General features: G+C 39.9%; 1 protein-coding gene across 1 annotated transcript; it reads right to left on the bottom strand.

Annotated features, from left to right (window-relative positions):
* Window positions 1–2,119: 2,119 nt before the first annotated feature.
* apip (APAF1 interacting protein) lies at window positions 2,120–14,779 on the bottom strand. The gene is made up of 8 exons (XM_030048620.1): window positions 14,649–14,779; window positions 12,799–12,867; window positions 10,735–10,835; window positions 7,886–7,934; window positions 7,630–7,747; window positions 5,646–5,781; window positions 2,392–2,559; window positions 2,120–2,245 (listed from the first exon to the last, which is right to left on the bottom strand). The coding sequence occupies exons 2-8, from the start codon at window positions 12,862–12,864 to the stop codon at window positions 2,146–2,148; spliced, it is 738 nt and encodes a 245-aa protein (XP_029904480.1). The 5' UTR covers window positions 12,865–12,867; window positions 14,649–14,779; the 3' UTR covers window positions 2,120–2,145.
* Window positions 14,780–16,629: the final 1,850 nt, after the last annotated feature.

Here is a 16,629-nt window from a genome sequence, read left to right as displayed (position 1 = left end):
AGAAATGTTGAACTTCATGCAGAAGAGCTTGACAGTTTTTTTTTTGTTTGTTTGTTTTTTTTTGACAAAAACATTAAATGATGGACACATTAAATTAGAAAACATGTTTATGTGGAAATTAAGACCTCATGAATTCAAATGAAAGACTATTTAATGACTTTTCAGGCCTAATATTTGCTAAATTGAAGACGTTTTAAGACTTTTGAGGATCTGCCCTGTAATCGCCAACATGGATGACTGAATCAATTATAGCTGAATTACTGAAACAATTATAGCTGCTGTCACATTTACAGCAACACAGTATTTTAAATAATATTGTGATTACAGTTTCTTGAAAGCCACCAAGGACTTAAGCTCTCTCACGTTTTGCTTCTTTTTGTTATTTAAAAATTCATTTAATTAAGAGTTTTATTGCTGGTGGTGCCGGATCCCTGCTGGGACGACTTGAAACTGGCTTGTCACTACCCAATTTACTGACACTGCCCCCTAGTGCTGACAACTACACACTACAGGATCGGGTTTGGCTGTTCTCGTTGTTGATAGAATGAATAATTTCACGAGTTTTGGGTTCACGAGTGTTTTGATGGCTGCTGAGATTTCGAGCTCTGAAACTCATCGGCCACTTTGTTTTGTTTTGGGTAAAATCTGCCCTCCCTCCTGACCCCAAGCACCAGCAAACAAACAAACAAACAAACAAACAAACAAACAAACAAACAAACAAAGACGTAGGCAGGCTGATGCCGACATGGGACAGCGTTACAGTTCTCTGTAGAGCTCTCCAGGGGCAGATTTTTGAATCTCGCTCCTGCAAGATTGTAAAATATTTTCACCCAAATTTACTGGCCTACCCACAAAATAAGTGAAACCAATTTGAGTAACAAATGTTTTTTTTTTGATTATTTCAATATTATTTCTACAGGATATGCATCCCAACTCCGGTGTTTATTTCTATATTCAATGTATTTTAATGTGTCCTTGTGTGTGGACTAACTGACCTTGAAAACATCTAAGTTCTGCCTCTTGTCTTTGACTCCTGTTTCCATGTACAGGCCATCAGGCTCTCCTACAGACGAGCACGTGGGACTCACTTACTGGGACGATGTTTAAGCTGGAACCGTCCCAGGTGGGTGAGCCCTTCATGTTAGCCTGCAGGAGTCAAAGAAAACAGCTGGTTTAGTAGCTAGGCTATGTTTTAGACACCAAGCTGCATCAGGTTGCAACGACAAGATTTAAAAAAAGACTTAATGAATGACATTCTGAGTCAAATGTATTGTTTTTTTTTGTTTTTTTCAAGAGCTGATGATGAAATTAGCTAACGAGTGAGACATCTCACTTCCGTCCCATCTCTCTTGACAGTTGCCTATGCACAGTACCGATCAGGCAGGACGTATGGATCAGATATTGATAATCAGTGATCATCAGTTAATTCTGATAACGTTAGCTACTGAACTGATGTATCTTCGTATTATTGAGACAACATTCAAATGAAACAACATTTAACACAGCTGCTTTTTTTTCTGACATCTGTAGCTAGAAAAAAATGTCTCCCATTCTTTGATCTGACTGATCAAATACAAACTATAAAATATTAAAAAGTACGAAAACATGTATTCAAATACTTTTCATTAAAATAATGTCCATCCATGGCGGTGAGCTTGTGCCATGTATGATTACAAACGATGGGAATTAACATTTTAACATGACCTGGGTTGAAAAATAGCAAAACTATCCACAAACAGCAGTGAAAGAAGATTAAAAGGAGTCATAAATCCTGTGATTGACTGTACATGGCTTCGTTTTTATTGATTAAAAATAACGGATGTGCTGATCGATAAACGGAGATGAATACGTGGCAAAAGCTGAGGCTCTGATTCAGTGCAATCAAAGCTGAACGGAGAGCGACTGAAGCCAAGGACGCTGATTTGAGTTACCCCACAGCGCCGAGCAGCGTATCTCACGGTGCTTCTGGATCACAGGCGTTCAATACAATTTCCTTCAGGTCCTTTACCACCAAATTCCATCAAATTTGAACACACCGCTCTGAAAGGCAAATGATTACAATGAGTTCTCCTGATTGAGCTCCAGTGACCTTTCTGCAACAAATGTCTGTTAGAAGAAGAAAAAAAAAAAAGGAGGAGGTGAATGTCAAACAATTCCTTTCTCTTCCACAGGGAGAGCTGCAGGATCCAGGCCACACTGCTTCATCTGGACGGCGATGTCAAACAGGTAGTCGTAGCATTCACACCTGCAAAATGCAGAAAAATGAGTTTTGATGGGGAAAATTCTCTCATTTCCACTCGCTTTCTTTGTTACACAAGGACAGAAACAGAATAATTTAAGTCACTGGAAAAGATCCAAAAACTGCGCTGGTGCAGAGAGGAAGATGCTCACATGGTCTTGGCTTTTTCCCACGATGCACCCCACACGTAGACCCCATGTCGACGGACCAGGACCGCACATGAGTCTGGGTACTCCTCCATGGCCCGGGCCATCCTGTCTTTCAGGTCCCGCTCCTCTGGCGTGTTCTCAATGATCGGCACCACCAACGTGTCATGATACCTGTGGATGCAGGGCGCAAAGTTACCACGGCAACCCTCAGAGCGCTAAACAACAGGAAGATAAACCAGTAAAAGTCTCCTGTCTCACTGGCTGTCACTATGTGAGGCAGTATTATGACAGTGCTGTTAGAATACAGTAACATACGGTGTCACGTTTTCCTGCTTTTCCATAAAATCTGTCCTTCAACCATCATGCACTCTGTCTGTGAGCACAAGTCCCTTAACCCTGCTATTACCTTGAACTCAATTTGACCCAATTCAATATTCCTTTTTATCCTTTTTAAAAAATCTTTATTGACTTCCTAATTTAATGGGGACAAAACATTAAATTAACATGATGATATATTTTCAATGACCTGGACACATTTACAGGGTTTTTCCTGCATAGAAAATTACGAGGCGGCCGCCTCAGCCTAATTTCGTGCCGCCCCCGGCTCTCTCTCTTCTGACGTCAGGAAAATTGTTATTTTCTGACAAGCGTTGTGGTAGATGGATGTCATTTTAATTGCAGTTGCAGCATTGCGCCGATGTGGTGGCGCTGTATCAACAAGAGTGCACTGGAAGTCGCTGCCAAAACTGCCAAAGAGGAAGAACAGAGCCGTGTTTCGGTTTCTTCGCTAGTGTGTGTGTTAATCGGCATCCTGGTAGTGGAAGTGAAAATGCAGCTTAGTTTGACTGTTATATGATGATATACGACGAGCTCACACACACTGCCGATCTGTGCGGCGTGTGTGTTTGCCCGCTCACGTGTGAATTAAAGGATCTTGTCAAACCAACCGACCTCTCTCGAATTTCCACTTTCCCAGCCATCCTCTTAGCTAGCTGTTTGTTTTTAAAACACAGTTCAGTAAGTTAAAAAAAAAAAAAAAAAAAACTGCCAATGGAACAAGGAAAATGATCTTGAAACAAGTGAAAGTGGTCTAAAAACAAGTTACTTTTTAGGCGACTGTCTTATTTTACCGGGATTTCCAGGCTACAGCAGCGCACTGACATAGATTGTGTAACAAAGTGAAGAGTTCCCACTCTGTTTATTTTCACTGGCTAACAGCAGCACACTGGCTTAGCTTGTCTATTCAGAGAAGCGGTATCACTTCGGATTATTTTTCAATCTATGTTATCACATGCATACTCCATACCAGGAAAAACCCTGATTTAGTACGCATCAGTGTTTCTTTGAGATCAATCTGACCTCAGGCTGTTTTAGCTGCATAAAAATATAGGAAATATCAACTTTTTACACACATTTGTTGCTTTGGATGACACTGAGGAGCTATAGTAACTGTAGAAACATAACACACCTGTCGCTGTGTGAGAACCACTGAAGGAAAAACATGATTCCCACAAGAACCTTGATGTATAAGGAGAAGTTATATTTTATTTAAGGATTTAGGGTGTCAACAAGACACGTAAAGTACCTGACACATAAACTTTTTTATTAATTGTTTTTTTATTTTTTATTTTAGTCATTTTTTGGAGGTTTAAATTGCTGTGGAGGCCCAGGCTGCTGTGATGGCGGCCTTCAGCTCGTCTGGACTCGAACAGTTCAGTCTCCCTCCCTCAATGAACGTCTAAAGGATTTGAGGTTAAACAAGTTGCTGGTTTATTATTTATTTTAGTTGCAGATAGGGGTGGGTATTGATTAGAAATTATCGATATCAATGCCATTATCGATTCTTCTTATCGAAACAATTCTTTATCAATTCTCTTACCAATTCTAAGTATCTTATTATGTCCCTGGGAAAGACCGGGTGGTGAGGTGGGTGTCCCGTACAATAAACCATACATAACCATACTGACCCTAAACCGTTAAACAACCTTAATCATCACATGACTGCGCATGACGAGCAGAGCTGCCAACACTCCTGTTTTTCTCGGGTTTCTCTCGGATTTTAGACTCATGTCCTGCCACCCTCCCGCTTTGTGTTTTCTCTCGGGAATCTCCCGTAATCTACAAGCCGCCACAGCTCCGTTACTTGAACAGAAGCTGAAACACACAACAAAATGTTTTAAACTGTAAATTACACAACACGTAGATCCGACCGAGCAATCCGATTGGTCAATCAGACGTTTAGAATGTGCTCAAATGAGCATGACAGCACAGCTAGCCGTGCTCAAATGAAAAATACTGAATCACTAAAAATATTACTCCACCTATGTCTTATTGCCCGGGTCTGTGTGGTTTCCATGGCAACACGAAACGTTTCACCGAAACCAGCATCAAAAGCCGCTGTCAACTGTGCTCGCCTGCATAATGGAATGTTTTGTTGTCAATTTTGATTAATTTGGCGACCTAAGTTTGGATAAATGGCTGAACGAGGAAGACAAGACAGAAGAGAAAAAGGAGAGATACGCGAGAGAGACGAGTGAAGAGCTGGATCAGCTGGAGAGGTCAGGAAATGAAGCCGGTCCGGCCCGGTCAACGTCTTGGGCCGTCAAATGTCTACAAGACGGCCTGACAAACACCGGGCAGTATAGTTTGTTTTTAAACACAGATTGATATGGTGTACTTATCAGTGTCGGGTCAAATCTCATAAGAATTTCACCAAACAAGTCTGGATCAATGAAGAGAGAAAAAAAAATTGAAATCTTAATTAATATTTTCTCCGATTTTAATAACTTATAAGTTTAGATCAATGGACAGTCGCATCGATAGAGCCTCCTCTGCTAATGAACCGTCCGGCTCCGTCAGGGCTGCGATATACGCCACTTGAAACCAATCCTCTATTCCACTGATGTTTTTTTTTTTTCTTTCTTTTTTTAATTTGTATGCAAAACAGGTACAGTACCACCAACATGCTCTCTCTGAACATGACCTTTGAAATGTCAAATCTTTAACAAACTAGGGACTGGGGAATCAAATTAAAGGAAATTAGGCTACGGTGAAGAGTTCATCAGAAGTGCTTGTGAGAAATTTATGAACACCAAGGCAACAGAAAGCAGAGACAGTTACTTGTGTGATTGTCAAGATATTTTTTACATAAACCCAGACTTTCTAAACATCCTGGATTTGGGTTCACATGTGGAAAAAAACGCCTGGAAGCTCTTTGGATTTTACTCATTCCTGACGCTCCAGAGTACATCACATACCTATAGTTGGTGCCGGAGGTGCCTTTACAAATTCCCTTGATCATCTCCTGGTGCGTAATCCTGAACTCTTTGCCAGGATACAGCAGCGTTGCCATGACAGCAGCCTTTGAGTGGGTGTGGATAACCGCTTGTGCTCCTGGATTTTCACATGAAAATTCAGATTTAGAGTTTTCTTGTGACGTGTTTAATTTTATTCTCTGTCACCTGTTACTCGTGGTAAACATGCTGCCCCCCTCCTCTCTCTCCCTACCTCCACACATACACACACACACACACACACACACACAAATGATGCCAGTCAGAGACGCAGTAACCCTCCGTATTTCATCAGAATCAGATCAGTGTTTTGGTTATGGCCTTTCCCAAGTTTGAAATTTTGACCTTTAATCTGAAGTTCTCCATCAGGTCATTCGGTGCAGTTTTTTAAATGTCAGAACACAAAATCAAAACGCACCGCCCTCCCAGATTTCATCAAAATCACACCAGTGATATCAGATGTGAAGTGTGAGTTTGAAATTCTGGCGTTTTATCACAGCACCTTTATAAATTTTGTCTGTAATGTCATCGCCCCTCCACAGCGATCCACGATACCCCGACCCTCCTCTCTTTTTTCTCTCCAGTAACAATAATAACATCAGCAATAACAAGGCTTGGGCACAGGCTGTTGCAGGCTGTCTACTCTTCGCCTCTTTAACCCAGCAGTGAAAAAACATTAAGATGGATGACGGTCACCAAAAAGTCAAGAACTTCGCCCCTGGTCTCGCACAACAGCTCCTGACAGCAGAGAGGTGTCAGAGGGAAAAGGAATGGTGGCCTTCATGTGGAAGGAAAACGGGCATAACTGGAAATGTCGCTCCGCATGGCACATTTATGGCACTATTTTTGCCCGGGGGAGAAAAAAAATCATTCTGAGAAGAATCATGGGGAAGAATGTACAGATTGCCAATAGATTTCCTCCGTCGCTGAGAGCCGATCGTCCATCATTCACACCCCTCAGAGTAGAGATGGAGCTTACAGGTCAATTACCTACACTATTATTATTATTAAGAATTACATTTTCACAAACACATGCACATGAGAAACCAAATCACCTGGTAAAGGCAGGAAATTGGATCATGCATGCTTGTTAAATGTGTTACCTTTCTCTGATTACTCGAATCCCCAGAATACAGTAGAGATGTGTGGAGGCTCCACTATTTGTATTTGTATTTGTTTTGGGGCAAAATAATTTGGATTCGGATTCGGGGAAAAGTGGGTGTGGCTCAAGCCGGAAGTGATTTTTTTTTTTTTTTTTTTAATTGTTGGATTTTAACCACAAAGAAAAATGAAGTGATTGAAATTCCTGCTTATTTTTCCATTTCTGCTTTAATTGCCATAAAGATAAACAAAAATAAAGAGACAGGTCAAATACAAAATAATTATGGTCTAAGTAAACTGCAACAAAAGCCTTGACAGTATGCGAACTAGAAGTGTAGCCCGCCCCAACACACACACACACACACACACACACACATACACACACACACACACACACACACATACACATAGAAACGCGCCCACGCTGGTATGTGCATACAGAGAGATGTTCAAGTATTGGGAAAGTAACTATCCACAGCAGGGATCAATAGTCAGCACAAACGGCTCGTTGGTGAAACAGAAGTGATGTTACACCGGCTCCGTGCCGGCTAATGGCAAGAACTTCCTGTTTGTTCTTCCCAGAGTAAACGACGGAGCATCAGCGCCAGGCTCCTCTGCAGCAAATTTGACGTCTCTGAGTCGTCACAAATTGTGTGTAAATTTGTTTAAAAGGGAGGGGGACACTGACACGGGCTATGGAGAATATCAGCGTTATAATCCAGAGCAAAAATGCAGTGTTACTCGCCTCATGATCAGTTTCACCACCTGTTCACATGGTGAGCAGTGGTGTGTGAGTGTGTGTGTGTGTGTGTGTGAGTGTGTGAGTGTGTGAGTGGGTGAGTCTCACCTCTCATGGTGTAAGCATTCATAAAAAGCGGTGTACACTGGCTCTTCTTCAGCTTCTTCCACGCAGGGGGACAGCTGATGTCCCTCTCCTCCACGTCACACACAAACATGTCGTCTGGCTGAGGGACAGAACCACGATTAAGTCACACAGCTTCTCCTGACGTCCACAAAACACGTTTAAACTTCATCAGAATCACCATCAGTCAACACTTTGAATCATTTTCTCTAGTCAGATAGGAAACGTTCGACCTGCCCACCTGGATTCTCTCTTTCTGGACGCCTGAAGGTGCGATGTAGATCTGGTCTCTGTGGGTTTTAACAAAAACCACATGAATATATTAGTATCATTAAGAGGGATGAGGGTAATAATATAATTTCTAAAGTAGGGATTCGAGTATCATTTTCACAGAGGAAAGTCTTCAGTCTGTGAAATTTTGGCGCATCATGGCCTTCCGAGGCTGGCCAAAAAACAAAAAAACAAAAAAACAAAACTGGACTTCTGTTCGTTTGTTTGTTTTTTCCTTTGCTTCAAAGAAATGATGGTATTTGCCATGCTCAAACTCCACGACTAAGACCAACTGTTAAAGGAAATGCTCACTAAATCCTTTTTGAATATCTGTAAAGAACCTAATCCCAGAGGCAGTTATCATAGGGAATTTTTTATACTTCCGTGACAACATTTCTCCAAGAATATTTTATTGAAGCTGGTGCTGAAACTGACCATATGTAAGACTATATGTGAGTGCAGCACATCTGCCCACACCTCTCTGGTCACTGCGGGATGTCTGGACATGTGAGGCTACGGCCACAAGCAGGGCTGTGGCCAACCTCGGTCAACCGAGTAACCGCAGTAGCTCGTCCCTGTGACGAATAAAACCAATTAGCCATCAATTAAATAATTAAAGAAAGATTTTTTTTCTTTTTCTCAAGGAGAGATGAGCCGTTTTGTGCTTGGAGAGTGCAGAGGGTGAAAGAGGGGGCGTCCTCAAAGTTCATGCTTCTTGCCTGCCCCCTCCTGGTAGGTCAGTAGGGGGAAAAGAAAAAAAAAAAAACATGGAACTGGAGTGGAACTACTTTGAATTCAAGCCAGACAACCGAGGACAGACAGAGAATCCAGATAAAGCTATGTGCTATCACCGTTTTAAAAACGTTAGTGCAAAGTCCTCAAAGCCACTATTTGGCTGTGGTTTCTAAAAAGCCACAGGCTGCAGCAATTTAGCAAAAAGCAGCCCGCTTTTGCACTGCCCGTAATGGCAAGTGACATTTCTGTTGGACTTGCACTGAACAATTAAAGCCAGGAGTTTCCCGTTCATTTATCAAACTGAGGTGTCGCTCGAATTTGTGTCGCCACAGTTTCACGTTGCTGAGATGAAAAAATGCCATCATTACCAGGTGCACATGGCATTATGTTCTGTCTGAGAGCAATGCGCTCACCGCTCCTAAAAAGAAAATGAAACTTTCTTCCATTTGCTCCAAACTGGCAGGTTTTAGAGTAGCCATAACAGTGTTGTGGACACTTTGAAGTTATGGAGGTGTGTAAACCAGCGCTCACAGAAAGTTAACGTGAGTGCAGCGCAAACTTCACCCCATTTTCCTGGTCAACAGTTTCCACTGGAAACAGCTGCAACTGTAGGCATGCACAATTCATTTTATAACCCACAAGACCAAAACACAGTTAACAGAGTATGACAGTTCTGTAACCGGCACAGCCCCAGCCAGAGGAGTTTTATATAAAGAAAAAAAAAATCCACCAATCAACAATGTAGAAATCAATAGTTTTGTGTAAAACAGCCGACCTTGCTCGATCCCCTCAAGGTTGAGCCCTTTTTTTGTCTGAAGGTAAAAAGCCTCCACATTTTCCTTGTTGGCCTTAGGGGATAATGTCATATTACACTTAGGAAATCTGGCATGGTGCCTTTTTGTTTCTGAAGAAGTATCGATCTGCAGTGAAAGTCTGGGACAGCCACTCACAGGTTTTCAACAAGGCCAATGCAACAGTCAAAACAAGTGGCTCCACACTGAAAACAGAGACGGGCACTCGTAACAGGCGCCTGGAAAGACACTAATTAAAACTGGCACAAACCAAGCTTCAGAGAAGTTATATTAGTCCTTGTTAATTTTGAGCACTAAATAAATACCCTCAAACACAATAAAAATACACCCAAGGTGGATGCTGCAGTAGAGTAAATAATTACTACTTCGAATAACTGGAGTAGTAATTAATCGTACGGAGAATGGCTCTAGCTGTTTGAGAAAGGCTCAGGCTGTAACCAGTTTAAATGCAGCGAGCAGCGTTGCAATGGAGCCAAATACGCTTTCAAGTGATTGTGTTTCCATCATAATCTTGAGGTACGGTGCCATTTAAAATGTTATGTGGTGCTTTTGGAGATGATTTCTCAAAGTAGTTTACCAGCATGGGTGAGGTTATATGTCAGCGAAACACATTTCTGATTGAATTACTCTGTTGTGTTTCATCTCAGGGGAATTCCAGTCATAGTTAGTTATTTCACCATGTTCCCCTGTTAACCTGCACAAATGATCATGGCAAAATTTCAGCCCTAAAACACACTGCCAAGGCGAACGTTGAAGCTTCAGTACATCAATCAATCAATTATATTTATTTCAAACCAAACCAAACCAGTTATACATACAACACAACAAATCCAGCACAAGACATCACCACAAAAGTCAACAAAACAACAACAAACATTTTTGGAGAATTGTGGAACACTGCGGTTATCACCATGCAGTATTAAAGGTTTTGCCATGACTGTTTCATTGACATGCAACCAGAGGTTTAAATGGAGTGTCAGCTGGTGAAAACAGTTTTTTGTTTTGTGTTTTACTGGAGTGGAAACATGTATACTCATTGGCATTTACGCCACATGACTGGTGTCCACTGGCTGGGGGTGAAGTACAGAATTTGGAGGGCACTGGAATTTAATATAAATCATTTGTTGCAAATCATTTTATGAAGCTAAAGCATCTTGAAGTGGGTCAAATGTCACTCTTGGCTGTGGAGATTGGAGTTAAAAAAGAAAAGCACCTTGGTGATACTGGAGCTATCTTTCAAGACCTCCAACAGAAAATAAATGTGCATACAAACCCTCGCCTGAGGCTGATCCCTCCGCCTGTCCCCGTCACCCAGCCCAGCTGGTAGAAGAGTCTGCATAACTCAGGGATGAGCAGGCGAGGATGCTCCTTGTCCTGCAGCAATCACACACAACAAGAACTGCATGTCAGGACACAGTGGTATTAGCAGCTGGAAGAAACGGCTCCATTTTTTTTGCCAAGAAGACGATATAATTTATTCTCAGCTGGGAGACCTTTGAGTCCATTTAAAGCACTTACCTTCATGATTTTGGTTTCTCAAACATTTGAGGCAGACCTTCAATTAAAGTGGAAGTGTTGCCTGAAAACCTGCTCTGAAAAATTAGATGTACATTTCAAGCTGTTTATATGGTCAGCTGTTTAAGTTTGGTGCTAAAACCTTTAGTCACAAGGAAGAGAGATTTTTTAAATACTTTATCTGGCCTGTTCTCTAACATGTCCCAAAAAGAAATGAGAATGATGATTTATTAACGAATCACTTCCCTAATTTTCAACCGTATCTCTATCTATCTGGTTGAGGAAGAACTCCAGGCAGGCTCAGCTTGGGTTCAGCCACAGGAGCGCGGTCTGGATGCAGCTCAAAAACAAAACTTCCTTGTTCTCTTTGCTTGCACTGCAAACTATATTTGTTTCCCACAGCAGTGCAGAGGATTTTATGGATGAGGATACACTATACAGCGCGTTGGCTGACCCAGATGTTCAGCCATACTTATTCGAAATGCATTGGAAAGAAAGACTGAATGGTATATCGTTATCATATAAAAATCTTATATGTACATCACTTTGGATAAAAGCATCTGCCAAATGTCAACTGTAATTGTAACATCATTATCTAGATACTAACATGCTTTTTTTTTTTTTTTTTTTTTTGAAAAATGCTTAATTTTCACTTTTGCTACACTTGAATTTTCAAATGAGCGTGAACCCACAGCTATATCATTTATTGTATCACTATCAAGGTATTTGACTTAAGTATCGAGGTATGAAATTCTGTCCACATATTTTTTTTGTTCTCTCTCTCTCTCTCTCTCTCCCTCTCTCTCTCTCTCTCTCTCTCATATTTATATTGTTCATAAAACCTGTCTAATACAATTTATGTTGTATATTATATCATTTATCAAAGCATGAAGTTTTTAAGATGATATTCTAACATTATGTACACAGAGCTGGGTGAGCTGGGTGAGATTCTGGGGGGATTTCGGCGATGAGCATCAGAAGCTCTCATGCAATGCATCCTGGTACATTAAGTCACTGCTGGCACGTCTCCGCAAGCAAGAGAACTCTGATTTTCCCACAAATACGCATACAGCAAGGAATTTATAACTCCAATTGACTACATTTACCATCAACACTGACTGGACATGCACATAAATAGTGGTGAAATTTTCCTTTAATCACCAGAACGATACTGTCAACCAAATAAGACACCTTTTTCTCTCATTCAAAGGGAATAGAAGAGGAATAAAATTATCTAACTGTGGAAAACTGGATAGCTTATATATGTTATTTCACAAAATGCTTTCCTGAACGGACCTGAAAGAGTCCAAATCAACGATGTGACCAGCAACGTTAAAAATGTCGCCTGCCCCAGACGATCCGTGTGACTGCCAGCCAGTGACAAACAACACGTCACCCTGTGGTCACCTGGACCTGCGCTGCCCGCCTTCAGACAATCAGAGTCAAGTTTGAAAATGCCACAAGGAATTGAGGAGACACATCATATGAAAGCTTCGTCAAAATCCAATCAGTGGTGCCTCAGATATTAGTGTGGCATGTGGACGCACAAACAAACGAATGAAAGGAGGCCGTTCCATCGCCCGCCAACATGATTTCATATGAATTTCATTGTGACTGATGACTCCGCCGCAGGGACAGTAAATAATCACAGGAAAGCAGCAGACGTATTCAGATGTCTCACCACCACCAGAACCAGCACTCCTATTACCAGTACCCGAGTAAAAAAATGATCTGGAGCTAAAAAGAAGTACATTTCCAAGCTGCAGGCCTAAGATGACAAAAAACAAGTAAAAATGGAGACATCTTGACCTAATATGCTTGCCTGTTTCTCAGTGGACTCTTGGCCTGCGTCTTGGAAACCATTGCTAGTTCCACACACGGAAGACATTTCCTGTAAGAAAGAAAAAAAAAAAAAACAATAAATAAGACTTTGAAGATAATGACAAGATTAGGGCTGGGACGATATGCTTATCTCTTGATTCAATGCTATTATGATAACGGTGCCGATTCGATATGCATTGTGATTCTATAAGTATTGAAATTCAATATTATGACTTATTGTGATTTTTGTTTTTTGAATTATCCCCGAGTTTCATGATGCTGTGATTATCCTAGAGGTCACTATAGGTCATTTCACACAGTGACATCAAGTTTCAAAAAAATGCTCTCCCTTGTGTGAGCATTGTAGCAGATAATAATGAAGTGGTCTCTTTTTAAGATCTTTTCTACAGTCTATGTTTTTCGCTCAAATATTCCCTTGCTCACCTGCAAACTATCTATCATTACCCGGGGTGCGGTAAAAAATTCATACAGCATAGTTTTGCGATATTTTTTGTGGCACTGACACACGGACATCAAGTATCAATACTGCATCGGCAAGAACTGATGAGGCATTTATGGCAGGTTTATAAGACAGAGTTGGTCAGTCTGTCCCATTTTGCTGCAGTAAAAATGACTGAGGTGAGACAGAACAGAATGAAAACTTTATGTTATTAGATAAAAACAGATGCTGACAAAGTTTTCCCTTGGGGACAGAATTTGCTTTTGAAAAATACATGTTATCGCAATATTCAGCATATTGCAAAATACTACTGTATAATCGCAATACTACTGTATCATAACTTAAGTATGGTGATGGCATCATATCGGTGATTCCCACCCCTTGTATTGCCTGCTTATTCCATTGTGTAGGAGCTCAAGTGTCCCTCATTACAACTGACTTTTCTTTTTTCGTTTTCTTTTCTATTTCTATCAGGTACAGTCAGTGTCCACTTTATTAGGTCCACCTGTCCAGTCTAATACAATCCAAATCACACATTTGTGCTATAGTTTCCTTTCCTGCTGCCTATAATGCTCAGGTTTTCTTGTTGTCACAGTAACAGAGGTGTTCATTCACTTCTATGTTTGGCATTGAGCTCATAGTTAGTGCTGCTGTTGGACTGGACTGCATTTTACTGACAGCTGTTTCCACTATTCTGTCCCCCCTTATTGTATATCAATACGAGAGGTCAAAAAATCAGAAACACCTCTCAGTATAATGTAGTCCAGTACAAGACCTCTGCAGACTACAACCTCAGTAATAAACACAGAATTAAAGTGACACATTCTCCACAATGTCAACACAAACTGAACATTATAAACTTTGTTAAAAGGTAGAGTTTATGTCAGAGCTGCTGAACTGAACTACATCAGACTGGACAGGCAAAGATAAAGTGACAGTGAGTGTGTATATTCTTTATATTGATGCATGTATTACAACTCACTGTCGTCTCCATCCTTTTTATTGATTCCTGACGCTGTGCATGTGTGGTTCATAGCAACTTGTCGGATGAATTTTCATTTTTATTTCAGTCAGTAAACAAAAAGAGACCGCCTCCAGAGTTTCTCCTGCCTCTAGTCTCCTACTAACAACACAAACTACACCGCTTACAGTAATAATTTGTATTTTTGCAGCCAGCACCGGCTTAAAAAAGGCCTTTATGCACGAAGACTTCCTAACTTTATACAGTTTTACCCAACAAGCAGCTTCGGCTAACTCACCTAGCTTACTTACAGTAACTTTAGACGAAGGGAGCAAATGACGGCTTGGTTTAATTATTTGTGAACACCGCGGCTCGCCATCTGATTATAAACTCATATAAACAATCAAAAACACCTTAATAATTGACTTACCTTCAGTAAAACACGGACTGTGTGGTTAAACCTGACAAAATGTGACGGTTTCGCAACTAACTAGATATATATATTTTTTAGTCGCCGACATGTCGTCATCAACGTGCGCCGGCCTGCACGCTAAAAGCTAATGCTAACGGTTTTTCCCATAGACATACATACATATATATGTCTATGGTTTTTCCCAACTGATAAAAATTCATTTTAACTTTCCAAAAACACGGAGAACTGATCCCTTATCGATCATAAATGGTATCGACATTATCAGTACTAAATGTAATAATAAACATAAAGGGAGAATATTCAGTAAAAGAAGGAAAATTAGCCCAAGAGGAAAAGCTTTTTACAGGTTTTAACTGGCAGAGGGTTATTGCCAAATACATTCTGTAAAAAAAAATAAATAAAATAAAATAAAATAAAATATAACATAAAAAATATTATATAAAATATACCAATAAAATTAAAGAAGTAGACGTGAATTTTTTATACAGTTTATATCCAACAAATCTAATAGTCCATATTTTCAGATAATGAAAAAACAAATATAATTTCTGTAATGATGAACCTGAAACTGTGAGGCTTTTATTTGAGCACTGTGTGTGTTCAGTTACTTTGTGGAGTAGAAGGAAAGAGTAAATAATGTCTAAAACAAGTCATGATGTTAAAAATTGAATGTTAAAATATCATCACTTATGTTGACTTGATAAAGCTAACATTGATTTCATGGTAAACTTATTGATTCTATATGTTACATTATATACTTTCATTTAAGTCCAAAAAGTAGGCTACCTGAATACACACACAATATTAAAATAAAAGCTTCATAGTTTCAGGTACATCATTACATAAATTATATTTGTTTTCAATATCTGAAAATCTCGATTTAAATTTGTTGGATGAATATATTGTGTAAAATTTTGAAGTCTACTTTTATTTCATTGGTGTATTTTATATATTATTTTTTATGTTATATTTTATTTTATTTTACATTATTTTATCCATTTATTACAGATTTTATATGGAAATAACCCTCTGCCAGTTAAAACCTGTAAAAACCTTCTCCTCGGGGAGTCATTTTCCTTCTTTCAATGAAAATTTTACGTTTATGTTTATTATTACACCGATAATGTCGATACCATTTTTCTTTTTTTATTTTAAGTCACCTTACTGTTTCTTTGTACATCAGGCTGAGCACATGTCTGAAATATTAGTATATTTGAAGGTGTTTTGAATAAAGATAAAGCAGGTGTATGCTATTGTTTACTTGGATTAAAAGAAATTCTCTCTCTCTCTCTCTCTCTCTCTCTCTCTCTCACTCTCTCTCTCTTTCTTCTTCTCCTCCTCTCGGTTTACTGCTCGCAAAGCTGCATACCGCCACCTACTGTCCAAGAGTGTTACATCATGCCATTTTACCCTGTTCCCCAAACTACCCACCAGCATTAAGACGCCTAATAAAGTAAACAGAGCCTGATTTTTGTCTCCCATTCATCTCATTTTGAATTTATTCAGCCTCTGCATCTGATACAGTGACTTTCACTAAAATAAAAGCAGGAGCAAAGAGTATTAATATATTAATATTAATTCTCATGACAGTCTCCAAGCTGTGTGTGTGTGTGTGTGTGTGTGTGTGTGTGTGTGTGTGTGTGTGTGTGTGTGTGGGTGGGTGGGTGGGTGGGTGGGTGTGTGTGTGTGTGTGAGGAAGTACATTTCATTTACGGGCATTTCATCATCAACTAAATTTTTATGATAAAGGTATACTAATGCTTTCTTGGCTGTGTTAGTTTATGCATTAACTACACACAGCAATAATAAGGCGAGCAGAAAAGGTTGCCTGCATACCTACATCTTCACTTTCTGTACATGAATTCTGGAATTTTCCATGCAAACCTTGGATTTACATTCATAATTTCCCTCATAGAAATAGAATATGAGGTTAGGTGCTATTTGAACAAATACATAAGCTGTGTCCCAATTCAGGGTC

The sequence above is a fragment of the Myripristis murdjan genome, chromosome 3, assembly GCF_902150065.1.
Source record: "Myripristis murdjan chromosome 3, fMyrMur1.1, whole genome shotgun sequence".
NCBI lineage: Eukaryota > Metazoa > Chordata > Actinopteri > Holocentriformes > Holocentridae > Myripristis > Myripristis murdjan.
This window is presented reverse-complemented; position numbering and strand designations above follow the sequence as displayed.

Bases quoted from the DNA above. Each gene is read 5' to 3' on its own strand.
- apip (XM_030048620.1), bottom strand. From the start codon at position 12,864: ATGTCTTCCGTGTGTGGAACTAGCAATGGTTTCCAAGACGCAGGCCAA. The intron at 5,782-7,629 runs GTGAGACTCACC...GTGAAAATCCAG, and splicing joins GAATGCTTACACCATGAGAG to GAGCACAAGCGGTTATCCAC. The intron at 2,560-5,645 runs GTATGTGATGTA...CTGCATCCACAG, and splicing joins ACCTCCGGCACCAACTATAG to GTATCATGACACGTTGGTGG.